The sequence below is a fragment of the Oncorhynchus mykiss genome, chromosome 7, assembly GCF_057628025.1.
Source record: "Oncorhynchus mykiss isolate SJ-2025 chromosome 7, ASM5762802v1, whole genome shotgun sequence".
In the NCBI taxonomy this organism is placed as follows: Eukaryota; Metazoa; Chordata; class Actinopteri; order Salmoniformes; family Salmonidae; genus Oncorhynchus; species Oncorhynchus mykiss.
The window spans coordinates 53,232,501-53,257,797 of NC_143028.1; the positions used below are offsets into that span (position 1 = coordinate 53,232,501).

Below are 25,297 nucleotides of genomic sequence, written 5' to 3' on the forward strand. Positions count from 1 at the left end.
ACCCACGTTTTATTCGTAAGAGAAATTTGAAGTGTTTTAATGAGCAGGCATTCTTTCATGATTTGTTTTATTTTGACTGGAGCAGATTGATTTTATCCCTGATGTGGAAACTGCCTGGAAATTCTTTCATGATGTTTTTTTTCTCCAAATAGTAAACAAACATGCCCCATTCCACAGGATCAGGGTTAAAGGGTGGGATAATCCATGGTTTGCTTCTGAGCTGTCTTGTATTATTCACAACCGTAATCTAGCCTGGGCTAAAGCAAGGAAATCACGTTCTGATGCTGATTGGCTTATTTTTAGGCAGTTACGAAACAAGTGTTATTTTCTTCTCAGGAAGGCCAAGTCTGAATATTTTATGTCTGTTACCACTGATAACCTGAATGACCCTAGAAAGTTGTGGAAGGCTATTAAGTCGATGTCTGGTAACAGTAATGTTAATGTAATGTTAATGAAATACCGTCATGTGTTTTGAAGGACTCTGTTGCTGTATATGACACAGCTGAAATGCTGAATTGTTTCAATGAGCACTTTGTATCATCTGGTAGGCTGTTTGATTCAGTGTCCTCTGTCTCTGTACAACCCTGTGTGGATGAACCAGTGAGAGCTGGTCAAACTTTTAGCTTTTTGCCATTCTCAGTGCAGGTGGTACATAAAGCCCTGAAATCCTTAGATCAGAGAAAGCCTGCAGGTCCTGATCTTTTGGATCCCTGCTTTTTAAATCTTGCAGCTGATTTCATAGCTGAACCACTTACACCTCTGTTCAATCTAACCCTGGAATGTAATGAAAATCTGGAAATCAACATTTGTCCTACCACTTTTAAAAGGGGGGGATCCAACTCTGTTAAATAATTATAGGCCAATCTCAAAGCTGTCACCCCTGGTGAAAATATTTGAAACCCTTGTGAGTGAACAGCTAAAATAGTTTCTATTTACTAACTCTATTTTATCAATGTACCAATCGGGTTTCAGGACGCAGCATAGCACAATTACTTGACAAAAAACAGCACTGTCTCACTTTTTATTGATCTCTCTAAGGCTTTTGATACAGTTGATCATGCTATACTAAGGCAGATATTGTCAAGTGTAGGTCTTTCAGAGCATGCAGTTGCATGGTTTGCCAACTATCTGTCTGATAGAACTCAGTGCACTCAATTTGATGGGCTTATGTCAAATTGTCTGTCTTTAATGGCTCTTGGTCCTCTCTTATTCACTATTTATATAAATGATTTAGACAAAAATGTCAAATGCGCAACTTCATTTTTATGCTGATGATACTGTTATTTACTGTTGTGCCTCGTCTCTTACAAAAGCTTTCCAGAACTTGCAAACCGCTTTTTATACTGTTCAACATACCTTGTGTCAATTGAAGCTTATCCTCAATACTGACAAAACTAAAACTAATGGTGTTTTCTAATGGAAGAAATAGACCTCTGAACCTTTCACCTATTACTACCTTTCAGGGCAAGAAGATTGAGGTTGTAACCTCATATAAATATCTTGGAATTTTAATTGATGACGGCCTCTCTTTTAAATTGCATATTCAACAACTTACAAAAAAATTAAAGCTGAAATTTGAATTTTATTTTAGGAATAAGGCCGGTTTTTCTTTTGAAGCCAGAAGGAGGCTAGTATCAGCTACATTTATGCCTTTACTAGACTGTGGGGATATTTTATATATGAATGCTTCCGCTCAGTGTTTGAGAATAATTGACACCCTTTACCATGGCACTTTGAGATTTATTTTAAACTGCAAAACCCTTATGCACCACTGCACTTTGTATACCAGGGTTGGCTGGCCTTCTCTAGTCACTCGTAGGCTCAGGCACGGGTATACTTTTATTTACAAAGCCATTTTGGGGTTACTTCCTTTTTATTTGGGCATTTTTATTGTTCAGAAATGTGGTGGGTACTCTCTTCGTTCGCTGGACTTTATCCTGCTAACTGTTCCAAATGTCCGAACTGAATTTGGTAAAAGGGCTTTTATGTACTCTGCGCCATCGTCTTGGAACGCCTCACAAAATACTTTTTAAACTGGAAGAACTTGTCCAGATTGGTATTTTTAAATCACTGATGAATGATTTTGAGACTGATTGCCTGACCTGTCAATGTTTTTAATTTGCTGTTTTTGATTTTGTTATACTCTTGTGAATTCTATGATTTTTTTTCTTGTAGTTTTTCATGTTTGTCTGTAATTTTTGTAATGACTTGGTGCTGCCTATCTTGGCCAGGATGCTCTTGAAAAACAGATTTTAAATCTCAATGAGCCCTTCCTGGTTAAATAAAGGTAAAAGGTTAAATAAAGGTAAAAGGTTAAAAAAAGTAGTGCTGCAGATAGCAGCAGGTAATACAGACCCTCACTGCCTCTTTCAACCCAACACTAGCTACCAGATAGGAGTCTGTGGGTTATTATGTGGTCTATTCCCTCCCATAATTAGGCCACCGTGGTAGATGAGAGTGTGCCTTGACCTCAGTGTCATCTCTAATAATAAACCTCCCGGGAATGGCTAAGGAGGGATTATCTGAACTGAGCATGTCTCATGTAGATTAGATAGAGCTAGGACAGGGGAAGCAATGGCATAGTGTAGCCATCTCCCCTAGTGCATATTTCATTCAGTGACAATTTGTGCATCGAATAACACCTTTCATTTGGCACATTAAGAAAAGTATATTTACATGCACAGCTGTATATTTAGACTGCTGTCATGGCATTTCTAAAAAGGCTGTGGTTATTTGACGGTTCCAGGAACGGTGTGGGTATTTATAAAATGTTGTTTGAATGTAAGTTGAATTGCTATGCTTTATCTTGGCCAGGTCGCAGTTGCAAATGAGAACTTGTTCTCAACTAGCCTACCTGGTTAAATAAAGGTGAAATAAAAGTAACGGGGCTCTATGTGTTCACACAAGTACATTGTATAATGTGATTATTGATATGTCTATTCCTGAGATTGTGTGTGTATACAGATGATTGTGTATGGTGCTTAATTTCTCCAACAGGCTCTGGCCCTTATTGAGCTGTACAATGCTCCAGAGGGCCGCTACAAACAGGATGTCTACTTGCTGCCCAAGAAGATGGGTGAGTCCTTATTATATCTTCATTTGTTTGGAGCGTTACATGAGAATACAGAGAAATAGTGGCTGTAGTGGTAGTTATAATTATTATGTTATGGTCTAGCTAGCTAATCAATTCCACGCTTCAAGATTTCTTCGATCACGTGGACTGGGATATGTTCCGGATAGCGTCAAACAACAACATTGATGTATACGCTGATTCGGTGAGCGCGTTTATTATCAAGTGCATCGGTGGTGATTTACACACCTTCCCCAACCAGAAACCGTGGATTGATGGCAGCATTCACGCAAAACTGAAAGCTTTTAATCAGGGCAAGGCAACCGGAAACATGACCGAATACAAACAGTGTAGCTCTTCCCTCCGCAAGGCAAACAAGCTAAGCATCAGTATAGAGATAAAGTAGAGTCATAGCGACTCAGACACGAGAGGTATGTGGCAGGATCTACAGTCAATCACGGACTACGAAAAGAAAACCGCCCGTGCCACCGACATGGCCCGCTACCAAAACCTGCGGACTCTCCTTCACCGCAGCCAACGTAAAACATTTAGATGTGTTAACCCTCGCAAGGCTGCCGACCCAGACGACATCCCTAGCCGTGTCCTCAGAGCATGCGCAGACCAGCTGGTTGGTATGTTTACGGACATAATCAATCAATCCCTATAACAGTCTGCTGTTCACACATGTTTCAAGAGGGCCACCATTGTTCCTGTTTCCAAGAAAGCTAAGGTAACTGAGCTAAACATCGCCCTGTAGCACTCACTTCCGTCATCATGAAGTGCTTTGAGAGACAAGTCAAGGATCATATCACCTCCACCCTACCTGACACCCTAGACCCACTACAATTTGCTTACTGCCCCAATAGGTCCACAGACGACGCAATCGCGATCACACTGCCCTAACCCATCTGGACAAGAGGAATACCTATGTAAGAATGCTGTTCATCGATGACAGCTCAGCATTTAACACCATAGTACCCTCAACTCGTCATTAAGCTCGAGACCCTGGGTCTCGACCCCGCCCTGTGCAACTGGGTCCTGGACTTTGACTGGCCGCCCCCAGGTGGTGAGGGTAGGAAACATCTCCACCCCGCTGATCCTCAACACTGGGGCCCCATAAAGGTGCATTCTCAGCCCTCCCGTACTCCCTGTTCACCCATGACTTCGTGGCCATGCACGCCTCCAACTCAATCATCAAGTTTGCAGGCGACACTACAGTGGTAGACTTGATTACCAACAACCACGAGACGGCCTACAGGGAGGAGGTGAGGGCCCTCGGAGTGTGGTGTCAGGAAAACAACCTCACACTCAATGTCAACAAAACAAAGGAGATGATCGTGGACTTCAGGAAACAGCAGAGGGAGCAGCCCCCTATCCACATTGACGAGACAGTAGTGGAGAAGGTGGAAAGTTTTAAGTTCCTTGGCGTACACATCAATCTGAAATGGTCCACCCACACAGACAGCGTGGTGTAGAAGGCACAGCAGCACCTCTTCAACCTCAGGAGGCTGAAGAAATTTGTCACCAAAAACACTTGCAAACTTTCACAGATACACAATCGAAGGCATCCTGTCGGGCCTGTTACGGCAACTGCTCCGCCCACAACCGCAAGGCTCTCCAGAGGGTAGTGAGGTCTGCAAAACGCATCATCGGGGGCAAGCTACCTGCCCTCCAAGACACCTACACCACCCGGTGTCACAGGAAGCCAAAAAGATCATCAAGGACAACAACCACCTGAGCCACCGTTTATGTATATACTGTACTCTATACCATCTACTGCATCTTGCCTATGCTGTTAGGCCATCGCATGTCCATATCGCATGTCCATATATTTTTATTTACATATTCTTATTCACTCCTTTACACTTGTGTGTGTATAAGGTAGTTGTTGTGAAATTGTTTGATTACTTGTTAGATATTACTGCATGGTCGGAACTAGAAGCACAAGCATTTCACTACACTCGCATTATCATCTGCTAACCATGTGTATGTGACCAATAAAATTTGATTTGACAGCATGCAGCAATTCCTGCTCTAGCTGCTTAATCACTCCCTCTGCGAGTGTGGACATAATGATACTGTTTCACAAGTGCTTGTTTTGGACAAGCTGTTCAAACCACGTCCACTGGTTTCTGAGGCCCTACTTATGCCCTCTGATGACATGAGTGAGGCATTCCTTTACGTTGACACAAATCGTTACATTGAATAAAATAAAACATTGTTTATCATTTTTATAATTGTATGTGTGTTGTGATTGTCTCAGATGAGTATGTTGCCAGCCTTCACCTGCCCACCTTTGATGCCCACCTGACTGAGCTTTCAGATGAGCAGGCCAAGTACCTGGGTCTCAACAAGAATGGCCCATTCAAACCCAACTACTACAGGTACAATCATCCATCTAAGATCCCTTTAAATGACACCCAAATATCAGATTTATGTACGATGTATCTGCAATGGATCCCCACATCCACAACATACATGTTCTCATTGGTCCAATCGAGTTAAGGTAAAGTACAGGTTTGTATGCTGTACAGTACAAACATTTGACTGCTAGGTTTATGTTAATTTTTGTGTTTCACAGGTATTAGCTTGCATGACTGGACCACAACTCTGCACTCCTTGACTTGGACAAGGCCTGGATGACCAGAAGATAATGAAATCTATATTTTATTTTTTAAAGACAGTTTTTGTTTTCAAATCAAGCTCTATTCCGTCATCATCTTCAGTAAATGTTACCCTGTTTCACTTGCTGTTTTGTGTGTTTAGTTTCACCATCAGTTCTGTAAATACACACCTCCTCTAAGAAACCAGCACGCAGGATCCCACTGGCCATGAATGACTAATTAATTGAAAGTACAGCACTTAAACTCTGCTCTCTGCTAGAGATGTATTTTTTTCTACAGAAGTCTGATTTCATACCCACAATCCTCTAGAATATACACTTTTTTTGATGGATAATCAGTAGTTTGTTTTATGTTTATATTATTGTGCCAAATGATTGTGTAGGGAAGGGGATCGTTGTGATTGAGATTTTATTTGTTTTCTGCATTGACGTCGCTACACGCTTCTCAAATCATTACATTCCAGCCAGGGGAACAGGGAGAAATGGCCTCTACACTAGAAAGTCCCAATTGCATTTAAAGGTCCAATGCAGCTGTTTGTATCTTAATATCTAATCATTTCTGGGTCACAATTAAGTACCTTACTGCGATTGTTTCTTTTTTTTTTTACTATTTTAATTGAAAACAAACAGCTTCTTAGCAAAGAGCAATTTCTCAAGCAAGAATTTTGCTAGGACTGTCAGGGAGTGGTCTGAGTGGGTTGGGGAAAACCGAAAACTAGCTGTTATTGTCAGAAAGGTTTGGAACTCTCTTATTGGTCTATTGACTAATTTACCGTCTGGTGATGTCATCAGGCAGGCCAAACTCCATCCCACCAAAACAGGCTGAAACTTCAGGCAGTCTTTTCAAACAGCGCTTACTCTAAAAGGGCATTATTGTAATTTTAACAATTCCACAGCCTTATTCTAGAAATATATATAAAACAAAGGAAATGAAGTGTTTGACTGCACTGGGCCTTAAACACATTGTCACATTTCCTACTGGAAACATGATACCCACATAGATGTTTATTACCAGCTGTTCATTTTACTGCTCTATCCTCTCTCCCTTTGGAACAGAGCTGAAATGTGATTGAATTGAAAAGATGATTACTTTTACTGACTGAACCTCCTAAGCCGTACATGTATGCATGCATGTACAGTACAGAAATGTAGTTATCTTCACCAACATGTAGATACAGGAAGGTATGTGTAACCAGAAGAGCGATTATCCAATGTGGCACTGGTTTTGATTGAGTCTCACATGGTTATAGGGTAATAACACTGAAATGTTTTGCATTAGAGGAGTCTTATCAGACTCAAATGACAATAGTGGAGTTGACATTTCTCCATCTCTGGTCCTAATTATGTGGAAATTTGTTTATTGAAATTATTTTTGAAATATTGTAGTTGGCTGATAGTTTATTGTTACTGGTATCATTTTTTTGTGTCGTGAATCCTGTTTTCTCTTAATGTTCCTAATCACCATGTTGTCCTTCTCTGTTCTCTACATCCATACCTGCGTGTTTTCATGTCACCATCACATGGTCACTATTGTCAGTTTTTAGCAGAAAGAATAACCTTACACAGTCAACCAACTCTCCATAAGGGAGAGTTGTTTTTCAGTGGAGTAATGATCATCATCAGACTGCAAACTGCATGTTTTATGGTGTTTTTTTTTATTTCACCCGCCGATAATATTACAGAGGGTAAATAATATGTATGTATTACCTGTGCATTTAACAGACCACTGTCACCCTGGTCTGTTAACATGGGACACTGAGTCCATTGAATACAGACCACATCTGTGCATACAATTTTAGTTTTTGCTGAGGTTTTCAGGCTTTTCTGTCCTTCCATTTTAGCTGTGTGAAACAGATACTGTTTAATTTGTGTATATGTTCGCTGATGCAACTGTGAGATAAAGCACTTTCATCTTTGCACTACTTAAAGCTGTTGGGCATTACAAGCAAGGACTTATGCGTGAGAAGAACATTGTTGGCGGGACATTGGCGTCGTAACGTTGGTTACTGGTCAAGTGACAGTGCCTTGTGACTCATCTGCTACTGTACATATTCATCACTTGTAGGATTATGTCCGTCTGCTCTCTTCCTCTTTGGAAGCTGTCCAACAGTGTTCTGATTCTGCAATATAATCGCTGTGCACAAATCTAGGGGTCTCTTATAAAGATTTGTACTTATTGGGGGGGTACCAAAACTGCTTGATGTGTCAATATTTTAAAGTTACTTCCAGTGTGAGTTAACAAAGTAGTTTGAATTCACTTGTTTTGTAGATACCATTGTTTTTGAAAGTACAGTACATTTTGGGTATGGTCTGTATAGCACTACCAAAAGCATGCCATAAAGTAAAAATGACTCGATCGCCCAGAATTCCTTTACATGCACTGCATTGATTACAATGCTTCTATCAAGTTCCGTTTTAGTTAAATGAATCTTCCATATTTTTTATTCATTCATACTGTCATAACGATAAGGACTAGCCGGATGTCCTAATAACTGACAAATATAGTCAGTTTATGAAACATTGTCTAACAGGAGAGAGTTCTTATCTCACCAGCTTTCAAGTCCAGGGTCATTTGGCTGTTGTATGCAACAGTGCTCTGCAATTTCACTTCAACCGACGTAAATAGTGAAGAACTCTAGTGACATATAATTATTATGCTTATGTGATTGATTTGTAACCATTTTTAATAATTTAATCTCGAAAATACCATATACCAAGTGACAAGTTTCACTTGTTGACAACAGTATTCAAAACCAAGTGATGTGTGAGGAGCTGAAATGTTGACCCTTTTATTATTTGAAGCAAGGATCACTGAGACGTACATGATGCAAGAATCGCTTATGTATCTCTGGTTTCGACAAAACAAACTTTTTAGCTGATTATTTGAGCTTTGCAAATGAAATCATAATGTTAGATTTATACAGTACTATGTATTATTTGTCTGTGTATTATTTGGTGTAGTCTGGCTGAGTCTCAATTCAAATTGATTTACTTGAATGCTCTCCGATGCTGTTATTTCTGTTTCTGCTTTCTGTTGGTTGATGTATACCTATCCCTTTAATAAACTTTTCTGTGTTTGAATTAAACTGCTCGTGCAAAAATGTTGTCCTATTTCTGTAACTGACTGTATGGGGGTTTTCCACTTAGCATAATATTTTCTAACACTGCTTTAAATGACAAAATATAGATTAAAGTATAACAAATATTTGATTTGGCTGCTTCAAATAATGTAAGACTGGGCCAACAATGACTGTGTATTTCAGTCCTAGCTCCTGATACGTCTACAGCAGCCATAGGTTAACTTGCTTCACTGCCCTCCAAACACGGCAGAGGAAATCTCCCTCCTTGGGTGATTTATGATCACTTGCTTTTTGGAGCTTTGACTAACTCATCTTAGATAACAACCCAAAGCTGCTGTGCCAAGCAGAAGTGCTTCCACACATCTTCACCCAGCACTGGCATGGCAGGGTCAATTGGAAAGATGTACACAAGTGTGTCAATCATGTGTAGAAAGAGGTCATCATAATGTTTTATTTAACCTTTAACTAGGCAAGTCAGTTAAGAACAAATTCTTATTTACAATGACGGCCAAACTCTAACCCGGAAGATGCTGGACCAATTGTGTGCCACCCTATGGGACTCCCAATCACAGCCAGTTGTGATAGCCTGAAATTTAACCAGGGTCTGTAGTGATGCCTCTAGCACTGACATGCAGTGCCTTAGACCGCTGCTCCACATTATGGTCCAGTAGTTGTTCCAGTTTTGTGCTCATCTTCTCTGCAGTGCTCTCCACAGTCACCAGGTCTCACAGGGTATCTTCCAGAGTAACCACTGGGATGGCGCTTCATCGTGGCTCTCACAATCAGACAGGTGATATCTCTTTCAACTTCTGGTTTCAAGTATAAGTTGACCTCTTTTCCACTGGCCACTGACATTCCAAGGATGTCAGACAGGTGCTTCTCCAGATCATCCAGTAAGGGCCAGTCCCTCAGGACGAGTGTGGAATCCTCTGGTGCACCACATTAGATTAGGTTCAGAAGTTTGGTCACAATGGTGTATATGGTTGGAAAACCAATCCCAAGAAGTTCTCCATGGACAAGAGGGGACTCCGATAAAGCAGAAGTTTATACCGGAGGAGGGTCCAGTCTTGCAGTCAAATGTGATCGGCTGACGGACACTTCGAGTGACCACTGTCATGACAGTCCCAGAAGCCTCACCATATCCAGCAGCCAGGGCAGCCATACTCAGCAGGTCATCAAGTATGGAGTGCACATTCCTGACCCCACAGGCCTGAAGAATACGACCTGCATCTGCTTTGTATAATTTAAAACATCTGTGAAGTGCAGAGTACCCAGCCTGGGTTGGGTTTCCCAAAAGCATCTTAGCACTAAGATCATCTTATATCCATTTAATTGGAATTAAGATGACCTTAATGCTATGATGCTTTTGGGAAACCCAGCCCTGGTCTCATAGACTATGCATAACATAGTAAACATACATCTGGGACACTTAAATTAGTATGATATGTTAAGTTTGGTATGGTTACATAGAATCCGGGACACTTAAATTAGTGGGCCATAACTAAAGTTGGGTGATTGGTTGGGGTGGGCGTATAACGCAAACATCTAGCAACCCAAAGGTTGCATTTTAGCTAATTAGTAACTTTGCTACTACTTACTACTTTTTAGCTACTTTTCATGTCAACTAACTCTAACCTTAACCCTTCTACCTAACTCATAACCCTAACCCCTAGCCTAGCTAATGTTAGCCACCTAGCTAACATTAGCATTAGCCACCTAACTAATGTTAGCCACAATATCATATCATTTTTCAAATTCGTAACATATTGTATGATTTGCAGTTAGTAACATATCTTACAAATTGGAATTTGTAACATACAAAATGGATGATGGACATCCACAAAATAAATACATAGCATATGAAACTTAACATATACTAATTTGGGTATACCGGATTTACATTTACTATGTTTCGTCTACCCCTGAGTCCAGGTTGGAGTACCATCAAGGTCCTGCAGAACAGATATCGCCACCCACATCATCAGGTCGACAAGTGCCATCAATGCTGGTGATCCCTCTCCCTCAGGGGGGTCTGCAGGGTTGGCTCCAACGCTGAGAATCACTGGTGACAATTTCCACCACCTTCCAAGATGCACTCTGTAGATGGGAGGCTGGGAAGTAGGTCAAGTCACTGTTGTTGTCCTCAGTGGCCTTGGAAGAAGCTTCTGGATGAAAAACCAATTGGTTCGCTTTGAGTCACAGTCTGCTCTCTGCTTGTAGTATTTATGCTACAGCAAGACAGAAAATAAAGGCCACAAGTTCAGAGACCATGATACTACAGGAAATAATGGAACTGATAGCCAATAAACATCTGTATCAAGTGAAGTGACATACTCACAGGTTAAGAGAGGAAAGGGAGAAACACTGACCCTTCAAGGCTATTAGACTGGGAGTTCCTCAGTGAGTAGGCCCGAAGAGAGAGATCCAGATAGGATGAGTTTTAGATTTCTTGTGCTTATTGCTATGATTACCAACTGTACTGCACTGATTGGGTGTAAGAGATTTTAGTGCAGAAGATCTACAGGGAGTTTTGAGAGGAGTGGTTCCATCCTTCCAGGCCTGGAGTAGGATATTTTTTGGGGGGGTGTACTGAATATGTGTAGCACAGGCAGCCGATGGTACCTTAATTGGGGAGGATGGGCTCTTAGTAATGGCTGGAACGGAATTACTGAAATAGTATTGAACACAAACACATGGTTTCCATGTGTTTGATACCATTCCATTTACTCCATGCCAGACATTATTATGAGCCATCCTCCACTCAGCAGCCTGCTGTGATGTGTAGGGGTTTCTTTTCTTCTCCTTTTCCATTTTGTTTTGTGACAAAAATGTTCAATTCACACTCCGACCTGTAAAAGGCAGCAATACGTAAGTAAGTCTGCGTCGGGGAAGAGATTGCTGAGGGTGTGAATGAGAGTGCGAGTCATGAACCAGAGGCGGAAGAATGGGAAGAAAAGCTCCAGGCTCAAACCTGTCTTCTGAATAAATACCTAATGGTGTTAAAGAGTACAAAACAACTACTGAGTGTGAGTTCCTGTCTCCTGTTACAGGTGACCATGGAGGGAGTGACATCCCACTGGGCACACACTGTTTGAATCAACGTTGTTTCCACATAATTTTAATGAAATTACATTGAACCAATGTGGAATAGACTCTGAATTGACATCTATGCCCAGTGGGTTGGAGTTTTGAAGTTTTGAAGTGAGCTTGACCAGGGTGAAGTAGAGACTTCCAATATTTTCCCTGAGTTGAGTTTGAGTTTATTTTTTATTTTTACAGGGACAGTGCACATTAATCAACGTTTCAGTAAAAGTGCCGGTTTTAGCCAGCCGGCTAATTTTCAACCGCAGTCCCTGGGCAGGTTATTAAAAACAATTACAATATAGACAATAGCAGCATAGAACAAGCAAGACATAGCAACATAGGACAAGCAAGACATAGCATACAGACAGAGCAACATAAAACAAAAAGCAGCAAGACAAAATTCATAAAAGCAACAAAGTGTTTCCACACCTCACAAGCTACAGACAACAGACAACATGGAAAGTGGCAACACACAGCTAGGGACCATGTTCACAAATCTGATTGACCTTTAGCCATGTCTTCAAGCATTTTGTGAAAGTGTGATATGTGGTGCAGTTATGTGTGTCTGATGGCAGTGTATTCCAGACATGGGAAGCTCTCACAGAGAATGCAGATTTACTAAAGGTGCTTTTCCTTAGGGGAACTATACAGTCACCTCTCATGGCAGACCTTGTGGATCTGCTGCCATATGTCTGGGTTTTCTGTTTAACAAAAATATTGAGTGAGGAGCCTGAGATGATTTTGGACTGGTAGGAGTGAATTTTTTTTTTTTAATGTGGATTCCTGCTTTTTGGCCGACCCATACATTGTTTAAAACTGGGTAAAGGACAAACTGGGAACGGTTACATCTGTGAAAGTTTTTGTATAAATGTTTTTTGCATCCTCCGCCCAGAGGGAGCAGGGCACCGCTCAAAGGAGTGATCAGTGGGGTGGCATTGAGTGTAAAGGTGGTTAAGATGAGAAATAATATTCCTGGTGTTTGTGATGCCTGCCGTTTAGTGAGACACAGACCCGGTGAAAATAGTGAGACAGAGAATACGCTGTCTGTCTTTTTAAGCTTTGATATGGACTTTCTATCTGATAAGGTCAGGCTAGGGTATATTAGCTATTCGGTGATGGTGTTTATTCCGAACCCACTACGATGCTCTGGATTTGGACATGTGGCAGCAGTATGTAGAAGGGAGATTCCACAATGTGGAAAGTGTGCAGGAGGGCATAGTCAGAGGGAGTGTGAAGTATAGGTCTTCTCGGGTCAAAACAATTGGACCCGGACCCGAGGACAATCAGACCAGAACTCAATATTTTTTTTAAAAGGGGGACCCAGACTCGAACGGACCAGAGAACATTCAGACCCAAACCCTAATGGACCCGACGACAACCAGACCTAGGCCAAAACCGTACCCTAACGGGTCTAGACAAGAACCGAGTGACAAAAAAACGATGTCTATCATCCTAGTTGCTCTTCTGGTTAACTAATGTCTTTATTTGTTGGTTAGTTCTTCTATAAGTCAATAAATTCACCTTATTCACATAAAATAAATATGCTATAGACTATGCAGAGCTGTGGTCGGGTCCATTTGTGTCCACTCAGGACTATCAGCTAGTTTACATAGACCCGAGACCTGATGACAATCAAACAGGACCCGACCCGGACCCAAGGAAAAGGTTAGAGTTTTCGGGTCTCGGCATTCGGGTTTGGGTTGACCTTTAGTGTGAAGTTGGGGTTGAGAAATCAATGTGTGTAAACTGTGGGGGTGCCCATACAACTGAGGATCCGAAGTGCCCTGTATGAGAGAGACACATTGAGATTGCCAGAGTTTGAGTGGGGAAGAATATTTCATATGCTGAGGCAGTAAGGAGAGTAGAGGATAGCCCAAGGATGAGGGAGCCCAAGGATGAGGGATTCCCCCCCCCCCCCCCCAACCTTATTAAGGTTGGATTTCTTGTGTTTATAGCCATGGTGATCAACTGCACTGCACTGATGGAGCGGAAATTGATGTGGTAGTTGCAGCAGCATAAAAATATTGGTGTGTGAGAGATTTTAGTGCACAATATCTACATGGAGTTTTGAAAGAAGGGGTTCCAACCTGCAAAAGGCAGCAGCACTCAACACAGTGTCTAGTCGGCCTGAAATTCACACGAAGAAGAAGAAAGTCTGCGTCTCGTCATCCGGAAAGCCACACAAAAAAGGAAAACTTTGTTGGTCAATCAAACATGGACGTTGGTGGTAATGGTGGTGGATTGATTGTTAACAATAAACAGAGGGCTATGTTACCCAACAAAAGTAGGGGTGAATTTGTCCGTAATCAAAGAAAAGACTCGGAGGTAAGGACAAAAAATACTGGTTTACTGTATTACGTTCTGCATCATAAATGCATGTTTTGTGCTAGCAACAAGCCGGACAGTAGCTAGCAACTAGCGCGTTAGCCGATACATGATAACTAGATATTTATTTATCCCGTGGTCCGTTTTCACCCATTACAATTGTTCTGATGGCCAACAGTAAGCTAGTCAAGAATTGTGGCTCGCTTTCAGAATTGTTAACCCTGAACACGGAACTGCCACTTGTCCAACGCTACCTGTTAGCTAGCTAGGTAACGTTTGCTACAGTAGTTTGCTACTTGCTATAGCTATCCAGCTTCTGTTTAAATATAGCTCAAGCCTTCTGCTATTCAGAACTCGTTACTATAGTAGATATATTACACTATTATATATTACAATATTAGGGCACTTCGGATCCCCCCCCCCCCTTTTGATCCTACAGCCTACTATGGGTTCACTGTATTGAATACTGTCAAATCCAAATGCAATGGACTTGCTCCATCTGGCTGCAAACTTAAAACAATATTTCCCTAAATAAAAAGACTACGGACATTGGAATGTGCCCACATTTTCGTCTCTTTGTGGTCCGAAATAGCAATACAGTAGTGTATTTTTGTCTGTGTTCCGACATAGGGCTTCTCTGAGTCTCCAGACCTCGAGTTTGAGTATGCAGATACAGACAAGTGGTCTGCGGAACTGTCAGGTGAGGTATTTCTGGACAACCTCCTTTATTATTTTTTAAATAGTGACCTCTATGACATATTCTCTTGTGAATTTGGTACCAACTTTGCCTACTTATCTTCTCCAGAGCTATACAGTTACACTGAAGGACCAGAATTTCTTCTCAACAGAAAATGCTTTGAGGAGGAATTCCGAATTCATGGTACATACCTTATCGACTTGAATGCGTTGTCTTCCTCCAGTGTGCTTATATAATACCTCTGACTGAGTGTGTTTTGTTACTGCCCTATCTCAGTGTCTGATGATAAATGGACTGAGCTGGACGTGTCTCAACACAGAGCTTACGCCATGCGTCTACTGGACGGCCTGGAGGTGATCACCAGGGAGAAGAGGCTGAAGGTGGCCAGGGCCATCCTTTACATGGCTCAGGGTAGGTCATCAGCTCTCAAGGCTTTAGCAGCATAAGTTGACTAAGGAAGCCTGTGAAGAGGTAGCTGTTGCCATATGTTTTTATAGTGAGGCAGCCAGCAAACAATGTTTCAGCACTTAAGTCATGTTTCCTATCTGTGGCTCTACAGGGACATTTGCAGAGTGCAGCTCTGAGGCAGAAGTGCAGCACTGGATGAGGTACAACATCTTCCTGCTGCTGGATGTTGGCACCTTCACTGCTCTGGTGGAGCTGCTCAACATGGAGGTTGAGTAAGTTGGAACTACAAATCAGTGAGATGTCATTGTTTTTGGGATGAAATTCTTTGCTATACAAAATGTTGTCAAAATCAGGTAGCTGATTCTTCTTTCTCTCCTCTTCTCCCCTCTCTCTCCTCTGCTTCTTCGCTCTCAGTAACAGTGCTGCCTGTAGCAGTGCAGTCAGAAAGCCAGCAATCTCCTTGGCTGACAGCACAGACCTCAGGTAAGATTACACATGGACTTTCCTGCAGCTCTATATAGTTATACACAAGTGTATTGGAGTCCTCTGATGCTAGTGTTCCTCAGGGTGCTGCTCAACATCATGTATCTGATGGTGGAGACCATCCAGCAGGAGGACCCAGCTGACTCACCTGAGTGGAGGGCCACCAGGGAGACCTTTAAAACAGAGCTGGGTAAGAGTGTGTTTTTATTAGATAGAAGGGTTTTGTAGAGGAGTCATTTTGGACTATAGTCTTTGCTCTTTCCCCCTCTCTCTCCCAGGCTCTCCTCTGTACAACAACGAGCCCATCTCTGTCATGCTTTTTGGCATGGTGACCAAGTTCTGCAGTGGCCACGCACCCCACTTCCCCATGAAGAAGGTTCTTCTGCTGCTGTGGAAGAGCATACTGGTGAGAGAGGGATTTTATCTTATTTAGCTGATTTTGGCTATTGTGTTAGCCAGGTACTTTTGGCTGGTATATATATTAGCCTCTTACAACATGTCTTCTCATCTTCTCCAGTTCACCCTCGGGGGGTTTGAACAGCTCCAGAACATTAAGGTGCGTAAGCGAGAGCAGCTGCGCTTGCCCCCCCTCCCAGAGGACAGCATCCGGGTCATCAGGAGCATGAGGGCAGCATCGCCTCCAGCTTCTGCTTCTGACCTCATTGAACAGCAACAGAAACGGGCACGTCGTGAACACAAGGTAACCTCTACCGTGCCTGAATGAAATCTCAATGCAAGGCAACAAAGTGAAGGCAGCCCCCTGTTTGACACCTGCTCAATGTAACATTGTCAGGCTCATTTGAAAAGTACCCTTTCCTCTCCATTAGTCCCTGACAAAACAGGACAACCTGGATGCCTTCAATGAGAAGGACCCCTACAAGTCAGATGACCCTCGTGAAGATGAGGATGACAACGATGACAATGACAACTCCATGGAGGTGGAGCCTTTTCCCATGGAGCGGGATGAGGTCATGCCCCCGCCCATCCCACACCCCCCCTCAGAGAGGGTGAACTTCCCCAAGGGTCTGCCCTGGGCACCCAAAGTCAGGTACGGTGCGGGGCTGAGGGAGACCTCGAGAAGACCATTTGCTACAGATTAATGCTGTGTCTTTAGATGTACTTTGTGGTTTTATGTGTCTTGTATAATGTGCCTAATAGTGTATGACTATTTTTTTTGTTTTGTTTGCTTTTACAGGGAAAAGGACATAGAACATTTCCTGGAATCAAGTAGAAGCAAATTTATTGGCTATACACTTGGAAAGTAAGTTCAATTGGTGTTTTTTTTTTCTTCATTTAAAGATGCACTATGCAGAAATCGCTCCGCCATTTCCAGATTGCTAAAATTCTAATGGTTAACCTAATTTTTTTGTGACAAAACAAGCAAGTACAGTGTAGAATATTATTGTTCCCTCTAAAGCGCTGTGAAATATCTTTTCCAAAACCAAAAATATATTATTTTCAGCTGTTTGAAGCTGGTGTACAAAACCCAAAGTAAAAGATGCAAAACAAAACTTGAGAACGGGAAGTATAGAAATAGCTCACATAGAACAGATCTACAGCTTCTTAGACTTGCTTTCAATGCGAATAACATATCTATAACACACTTTTCTATGTGAATTTGGTTGGGTTGCCCAAGAGGATACTACGGGATTTTGGTAACGAGGCCCTTTATCTACTTACCCACGGTCAGATGAACTTGTGCATACCATTTTTATGTTTCTGTGTTTGAAGGAAGTTGCTAACTGGCGCTAGCGCAAACCATAGTCTTCCAGTCATTGCACTAATGCTAGTTAGCATTGGCTCGTGAAACTACCTCTTAACTTCCTACATACTGGACGCAGATAAATAAAAATGATATCCACAAGCTCATTGCCCAAATCTTGAAGTATCCCTTTAACAGAGATTTACTATTCGTCTTGAAAAGTAGTTTCCTGTCGAGGATCATTGACCTAGATTTCGTGGTTATTTGTATTGCAGTGACACAGATACAGTTGTCGGCCTACCCAGACCCATCCATGAAAGCATCAGAACATTGAAGCAGGTATTATGCAGTTCTCAATATGTCTCAAGCATTGTTAAACATGGATTGATGTTCTAGTTCTTGCTTAATAATCCTGCATTGTGCCTGAAAGAGAGCGGCTCAAGTTGGGCTGGTCTGTGACTCACTGACACGTTATTATTCAGAAGAATGGTGCAACCTCAGAGTGTCACACAATTGAGAACTTAATTTCCAGAGGATATGAGTTGGATGTGGTTCTGTACAAAGAGATGATATGAATGAATATATACAGATAGCAATACAATGAGTGGGTAATTGGATACAGTAGCACAAGCAATATAATTGTTATCCCGCTAAAGTCTATGCATTTGGTTGAGGGGGGTTATACTAAGCTAATGTGAAATTGTTTTAATATGTCGTACCAAGGATAATTTTGATATTTGATTTGATATAACGTTGAGTTTTGCCTCACTCCGTTTAGCCCATAAAAACACGTTGAATAACATTCATACATGGAAAAACTGTCAAAAAAGGAAGTATATTGTAAAGTGGGACCCATATTTAGTCCCTTTTCCTTGCTCAACACTACTTCCATACTTCCATTCATTAAAAAAAATTATAATAATAACAGTTCCGGGTTACGTTTTGATGAGTCTTGTGAAGCTTTTGGGCGTCGTAGAACAAATCAACATGTTGGTGAGAATCTAGGCTTGAGATGATGGCGTCATTAGTTTGTAGCTCAAAACGTTTGGATTCTACAGACAGAAGTTGGCACATTGGTGGGACCAACTTCAGATGAGTCCCGTGACACTTGTGGGAAGTTGAAAGAAACATTGATTTTGGGAGAGTCTCAGCTTTCCATAGTGGGGTCATATAGTGCCTTCAGAAGGTATTCACACACTCCATATTTTGTTGTTACAACCTTGATTTAAAATATATTAAATAGAGATTTTTTATCACTGGCCTACACACAATACCCTATCATTTCAAAGTGGCATTATGTTTTTTCTAAATTGTCTTGGGGGGGGGGAAAAAATCTCTTGAATCAATAAGTATTCAGCCTCTGTTGGCAAGCCTAAATAACTTCAGGAGTAAATATTTGCTTAACTCACAAGTTGCATGGACTCAATCTGTGTACAATAATGGTGTTTAACATGATTGTTGATTGACTACCTTATCTCTGTACCCCACACACACAATTATCTGTAAGGTCCCTTAGTCGATAAATGAATTTCAAACACAGGTTCAACCACAAAGATCAGGGCGGTTTTCCAGTGCCTAGCAAAGAAGGGCACCTATTGGTAGATGGGTAAAAAAGCAGACATTGAATATCCCTTTGATCATGGTGAAGTTATTAGTTACACGTTGTATGGTCTATCAATACACCCAGTCACTGGGTGTATTGATACAGGTGTCTTTCCTAACTCAGTTACCGGAGGAAGGAAACTGCTCTGGGATTTCACCATGAGGCCAATAGTAACTTTAAAACAGAGTTTAATGGCTGTGAAAGGAGAACCGTGGCTGGATCAACAACATTTGAGTTACTCCACAATACTAACCTAAATGACAGAGTGAAAAGGAAGCCTGTAGAGAATAGACATATTCCAAAACATGCATCCTATTTGCAATAAGGCACTAAAGTAATACAAAAAAAATGTGGCAAAGCAATTCACTTTTGGTCCTGAATACAAAGTGTTATGTTTGGGGCAAATCCAATACAACACACTACTGAGTCCCACTCTCCATATTTTCAGGCATAGAAGTGGCTGCATCATGTAATGGGTATGCTTGTAATCGTTAAGGACAGGGGAGTTTTTCAGATTTAAAAAAATAAATGGAGCTAAGCACAGGCAAAATCCTTGAGGAAAACCTGGTTGTCTGCTTTCCACCAGACACTGGGAGATTAATTCACCTTTCAGCGGGACAGTAACCTTAAACACAAGGCCGAGTCTTCACTGGAATTGCTTGCTAAGAAGATGGTGAATGTTCATGAGTGGCAGAGTTACAGTTTTGACCTAAATCTACTTTAAAATCTATGGCAAAACCTGAAAAAATTTTTTCTAGCAATGGTCAACAACAATTTGACAGAGCTTGGAGAATTTAGAAAATAATTATGGGCAAATGTTGCACAATCCAGGTGTGGATAGCTCTTAGAGACTTACCTAGAAAGACTCACAGCTGTAATCGCTGCCAAAGGTGATTCTAACATATTGACTCGGGTGTGAATACCAATGGCTGTGCACCTGCCCAGTCATGTGAATTGGAAATAAGATGCTAATATATTTCATTTTCAATAAATTTGCAAAAATGTCTAAACATTTTTTCACATTGTCATTATCGGGTAGATTGGTGAGAGAAAAATATATATTTAACCCATTTTGAATTCAGGCTGTAATGCAACAAAATGTGGTAAAGTCTACACTTGTTGTATTCGGCACATGTGGCAAATAAAGTTTGAGGGGCATGAATCATTTCTGAAGGCACTGTCTTACACTGAACAAAAATATAAACGCAACATGCAACAATTTCAAAGATTTGACTGAGTTACAGTTCATATAAGGAAATCAGTCAATTGAAATAAATTCATTAGGCCCTAATCTATGGATTTCAGTTAACTGGGCAGGTGAGCAGCCATTGGTGGGACTGGGGGGGGCATAGGCCCACCCACTTGAGAGCCAGGCCCACCCACTGGAGAGCCTGGGCCAGCCAAACAAAATGTTTTTCCCCACAAAAGGGCTTTATTACAGACCAAAATACTCCTCAGTATAATCATCTGTCTGGATGGTTGGTCTCAGATGATCGCGCAGGTGAAGAAGACATGTGAAGGTCCTGGGCTGGCGAGGTTACACATGGTTTGAGGCGGCTCATGGTACAGAATTAAACATTAAATTCTCTGGCAACAGCTCTGGTGGACATTGCTGCAGCCAGCATGCCAATTGCCCACTCTCTCAACTTGATGTAACCTTTATTTAACTGGGCAAGTCATTTATTTTTGATACATCTGTGGCGTTGTGTGACCCAACTCCACATTTTAGTGGCTTTTATTGTCCCCAGCACAAGGTGCACCTGTGTAATGATCATGCTGTTTAATCAGCTTCTTGAAATTCATCCACCTGACAGGTGTGACATAATCTTGGCAAATGAGAAATGCTCACTAATAGGGATGTGAACCAAATTTGAGAAGGTTTTTGTGTGTATGGAGCATTTCTGGAATCTTTTATTTCAGTTCAAGAAACATGGGTCCAACACTTTACATGTTGCTTTTGTATTTTTGTTCAGTATAGTTAGTAGCCCAAACCGTTCGGATGCTACAGACGTTTTTGTCCTGGTCTGAGAAACACCACTGTTGCTCTGCCACCTTCCACAGCAGATGCGGAAGGCCTACATTGGCGGATTGAGATGCAGCCCATGCAGAAAACCATATCTATAACTTAAATAGACAGCTTTTTATGGAAGATTTTTTTATTTTTATTATGGTCATTCGATTTCTGGGTGGACATCGATTCTAGGGGGATAGGGATGTACGAAAAGGACTGTATAACACCTAGCACAACTACTATGAACAACTAACAATACAGATTGGAACCGTAAACAGCGAACACAAGTTACAATAGTTACACCAACTCAACTTTGTCCACTCACTCCATTACACATGTCCACTTGGAGAGAAACTGAGGATTCTCTGACCTTTGAAGGGCTGTCAGGTTTCTGGCCCTCTAGCAACCTGACCCTAGCACCCTATCAATGGCCTGGTCACTGGGATTGAGGGGCAGGTTTATCATCCCCCAGTCTCTCTGGCACTGTTGCGGGATGGGTGGCGTGAGGTGATGAGAGAGGGACCTCACCACTGGTAGTGGGAAGACCGTGACAGTGTTCTCCATTTCCTTGCAGCATAAGTACATCTCTATAGCTGAGATTCAGATTGCCAAGGAGGATGAGTTTCAGAAAACTCCATTGTCAGGGGTGAGTGCCAATGCATATCACTGACCTATCACTGCAGGAATATTACTGTGCAAGAGAAAGGGCAACAAGTGTTTATTTAAAAAAAAATGTATTGTGTTTGTTTATAGGGGGAAGAGGATGTGGAGATGTGCTCCACTGAGCTGCTATACCAGGGCATTCTTCCCAGCTTGCCTCAGTACATGGTGAGTGTTCTGCTCCCCTTGTATGCTGATGAACATAGATCTCCAGTCCATTTCTATCACCTCTAAGCCCTTGGCAAAATTAACCTGTGACTCTTCTCCCTATCAGATTGCCCTGCTGAAGATCCTGCTGGCGGCAGCCCCCACCTCCAAGGCCAAGACAGACTCCATCAACATCCTGGCAGATGTGCTGCCTGAGGAGATGCCGTGAGTCAACTGTTCGTTTTGAAAGGGAGCTGTATTCAGTTGAGCTCCAATTGAAAGGGTTTGATTTGATACTGTATCTGCAGGACCACGGTGCTCCAGAGCATGAAGCTTGGTGTAGATGTTAACCGCCACAAGGAGATCATTGTTAAGGCCATCTCTGCCATCCTGCTGCTGCTTCTCAAACACTTCAAACTCAATCACATCTACCAGGTACTGGCAACCCACACTCAACCACTGTCACCAAATACAGTCAAACTCTGACTTAGCCTCATCTACCAAGTATTGACAACCACTTAATAGGAGTGGTAATTTCTCACAAGCACCTCAAACTTGTGAATGGTCTTACCTTGCCTTACCCTTCAGTTTCTTGTGGGATTTTTTTCAACAGTTTGAGTACATGGCTCAGCACCTGGTGTTTGCCAACTGTATTCCTCTCATTCTCAAGTTCTTCAACCAGAACATCATGTCTTACATCACAGCCAAGAACAGGTACGTTGGTTGATTTGAGCCATTTCAAGACTCAGATGATCAAGAAGTTCTGTGACCTTTTTTTAGTAATCATCTCTCTCACCACCTTTCTCATTCTATCTCCTGCAGTATTTCTGTGCTGGACTTCCCTTACTGTGTGGTGCATGACCTTCCGGAACTTACTGCAGAGAGTTTGGTAAGTTGCACACTCCATCCCTCACATAATTGAAATACTTATTGTAATATGAGCTGCTGAACTTAAACAAACACCTAGGAAATGTTGTTGTAGAAGAGGTGAGGAAAACACCAGGGTACCTAATGGAAGTGTTACAGTAGTCAAACATTGGAGGTGAGGTGTTGGTACCAATTGGTTGGTTTGTCTGTGTTCTTCAGGAGGCTGGAGACATTAACCAGTTCTGCTGGAGGAACCTGTTCTCCTGTATCAACCTGTTGAGGATTCTGAACAAGCTGACCAAGTGGAAGCACTCCAGAACCATGGTGAGGGAGAGACCCACCCACCCAAAACAATGCAGAGTTATTCTTATTCACTAGGAGAGACATCAGTCTGCGATTCTTTTAGATCAGAATTTCATACCTTGCACCTCTCTCTGTCAGATGCTGGTGGTGTTCAAGTCTGCACCTATCCTGAAGAGGGCGCTGAAGGTCAAACAGGCCATGATGCAGCTGTATGTCCTCAAGCTGCTCAAAGTGCAAACCAAGTACTTGGGCCGCCAGTGGAGGAAGAGCAACATGAAGACCATGTCTGCCATCTACCAGAAGGTCCGCCATCGCCTCAATGACGATTGGGCCTACGGTAACGGTGAGTTGCTGTCAACACAAATCGACCCAGAAAAAGTCCATTGAGTTTTTCAGTCAGTGATTGACATGATATGATTGGGAGCCTCATAGCTGCTATCATAGACGTAACCGTGAAACATTTCCCCACAATGACTGTGAACTGCTAAATGTAAGCACCCCTACGTTTATCAAGTTACCCCATTACCCTAAGTAATGAGCTTCCATGTTTCTTTGACAGCAGACCTGGATGCGCGGCCCTGGGATTTCCAGGCAGAGGAGTGTGCTCTGCGCGCCAACATTGAGCGCTTCAACAGCCGCCGCTACGACAACAACCAGAGCAACCCTGACTTCCTGCCCGTGGACAACTGCCTGCAGAGCGTTCTGGGACAGCGTGTCGACCTGCCGGAGGACTTCCAGATGAACTATGACCTCTGGCTGGAGCGAGAGGTCTTCTCCAAGCCAATATCCTGGGAAGAGCTACTGCAATGAGACAGGGCTGGGGTTGGGTGGTGGTGCTATAAGGAGGTTTTCATTACACCTCCCCAAGGTGGTAACAATGGTCTATATCCCCACCTCTTTAAGTGTACCTCCTATAAGTGCAAATGTTGCTGAACAAGCATATCTGTTACTTAAAGACAGCATTCATAGAGCACTGCATTTGTTTGTGAAAACGATGCAGACATGAGTCCCAATAACAAACCTTATCCTTGCATTGTTGTCACCTCATGCAGAGAGGAGTAACAAGTCAGTAAGTTATATTTAGGAGATAAAGGGTCAACAGCAAAGCCACCTAATTGTGGACCTTCTGCATTTCCCCTGCACAGTTGGACCAATCATTTATAATCCCTGAATCCAGGCACTAGACCAGGGTTTCCCAAACTTGGTCCTGGGGCCCCCCCTGGGTACATGTTTTGGTTTTTGCCCTAGCACTACACAGCTGATTCAAATAATCAAAGCTTGATGATGAGTTGTGTAGTAATAGGGCAATAACCAAAACGTCCAGAATCAAGTTTGGGGAAACCTTGGGGTAGATTTATCCCATGTAGAACCCTTTTTCGTTTTGAACTGGACCTTTTTACAGAGTGCTATAGGTCTTATCAGCCTTGTCAAACCTCCCAGGGTGGGGATGTTAACCCTTTGTATTCCGGACTTCTTACACACTTAACCCCACTTCTGGGTGGCGGCCCAGTACTTTGCCCTTCAAGCACTACAGTATAGTATGATAACCCTTAGGAACAAGTTCAAAATAAAAAGTGTTCTGTTTGTAAGGGAGGAGTTGCTTGAGTGTGTACAGTATGTGTCTGACTTATGGTTACTGCTTTAACCTCCTGTTGATCAGGCTTTTGAGTCCTTTTTTGATGTTCCACTGTTACTCTACGCACTGAGTGTCCATTGGCTTGTATGAATCACATACCTGTATGCAACCCAGGCGGAGACCATTTGGTTTGGTATTAAGACATTTTAATTAAATTTACAGACTAACGTTTTAACCTAAAGCAACAGAAAAACGTGCTGGCGCACTCCACAACCTGGTTGAATAAGAACTTGGAAAATGTACTTTATTGTGTGTGTGTATACAGTATTTTTGAGAGAGTGAAGAAAGAAACAAAATGAGCCCTATGTTATTATTTGTGGTTCTCACTTAAGCTAACAGGTGTTTGTTTTTTTTACTCAAGGGAACAATTTTGCCCACCTGATAACTCCTCAGATTTAAGAATTTTATAGTTGCATTGTGCTTATACCTATTTGCTGCTTCAATTTTTTTTTTTGGTCTTATGGTTATTAAATCTAAGATGGAGAAATGAAAACAGATGTTGGGGAAAAAAACTTATTTATCATGGCTTTTGTCAATCTGTTTTACATTGTATGACTAAAAATACTGGATAAAAAGAATGCTCCCTCTTGCTCTGTCA

The 25,297-nt window shown here is 42.0% G+C and overlaps 2 protein-coding genes across 4 annotated transcripts in view; both read left to right on the forward strand.

Moving 5' to 3' along the window:
• LOC110528086 (S-adenosylhomocysteine hydrolase-like protein 1) overlaps window positions 1-8,779 on the forward strand; it is a 73,959-nt gene extending 65,180 nt beyond the window's left edge. For both annotated transcript variants that reach the window (XM_036983638.2, XM_036983639.2), the window contains exons 15-17: window positions 2,998-3,076; window positions 5,334-5,454; window positions 5,652-8,779. In XM_036983638.2, coding sequence (XP_036839533.1) covers window positions 2,998-3,076; window positions 5,334-5,454; window positions 5,652-5,658 — 207 coding nt within the window. In that variant the 3' untranslated portion in view covers window positions 5,659-8,779. The remainder of the gene's footprint in view (window positions 1-2,997; window positions 3,077-5,333; window positions 5,455-5,651) is intronic.
• A 5,005-nt stretch (window positions 8,780-13,784) lies between these two features.
• LOC110528087 (striatin-interacting protein 1 homolog) lies at window positions 13,785-25,297 on the forward strand. Of its 2 annotated transcripts, none has more exons than XM_021609893.3 (21): window positions 13,785-14,182; window positions 14,813-14,882; window positions 14,988-15,062; window positions 15,156-15,290; window positions 15,439-15,559; window positions 15,702-15,770; window positions 15,854-15,960; window positions 16,049-16,176; window positions 16,288-16,470; window positions 16,598-16,818; window positions 16,966-17,031; window positions 17,748-17,811; window positions 21,661-21,732; window positions 21,840-21,914; window positions 22,021-22,118; window positions 22,202-22,328; window positions 22,507-22,607; window positions 22,716-22,782; window positions 22,980-23,084; window positions 23,202-23,406; window positions 23,626-25,297. In XM_021609893.3, the coding sequence occupies exons 1-21, from the start codon at window positions 14,072-14,074 to the stop codon at window positions 23,871-23,873; spliced, it is 2,448 nt and encodes an 815-aa protein (XP_021465568.2). In that variant the 5' UTR covers window positions 13,785-14,071; the 3' UTR covers window positions 23,874-25,297. The 2 variants fall into 2 exon arrangements, with proteins under 2 accessions (XP_021465568.2, XP_021465567.2); XM_021609892.3 differs by having other exon boundaries at window positions 13,865-14,182; window positions 23,623-25,297.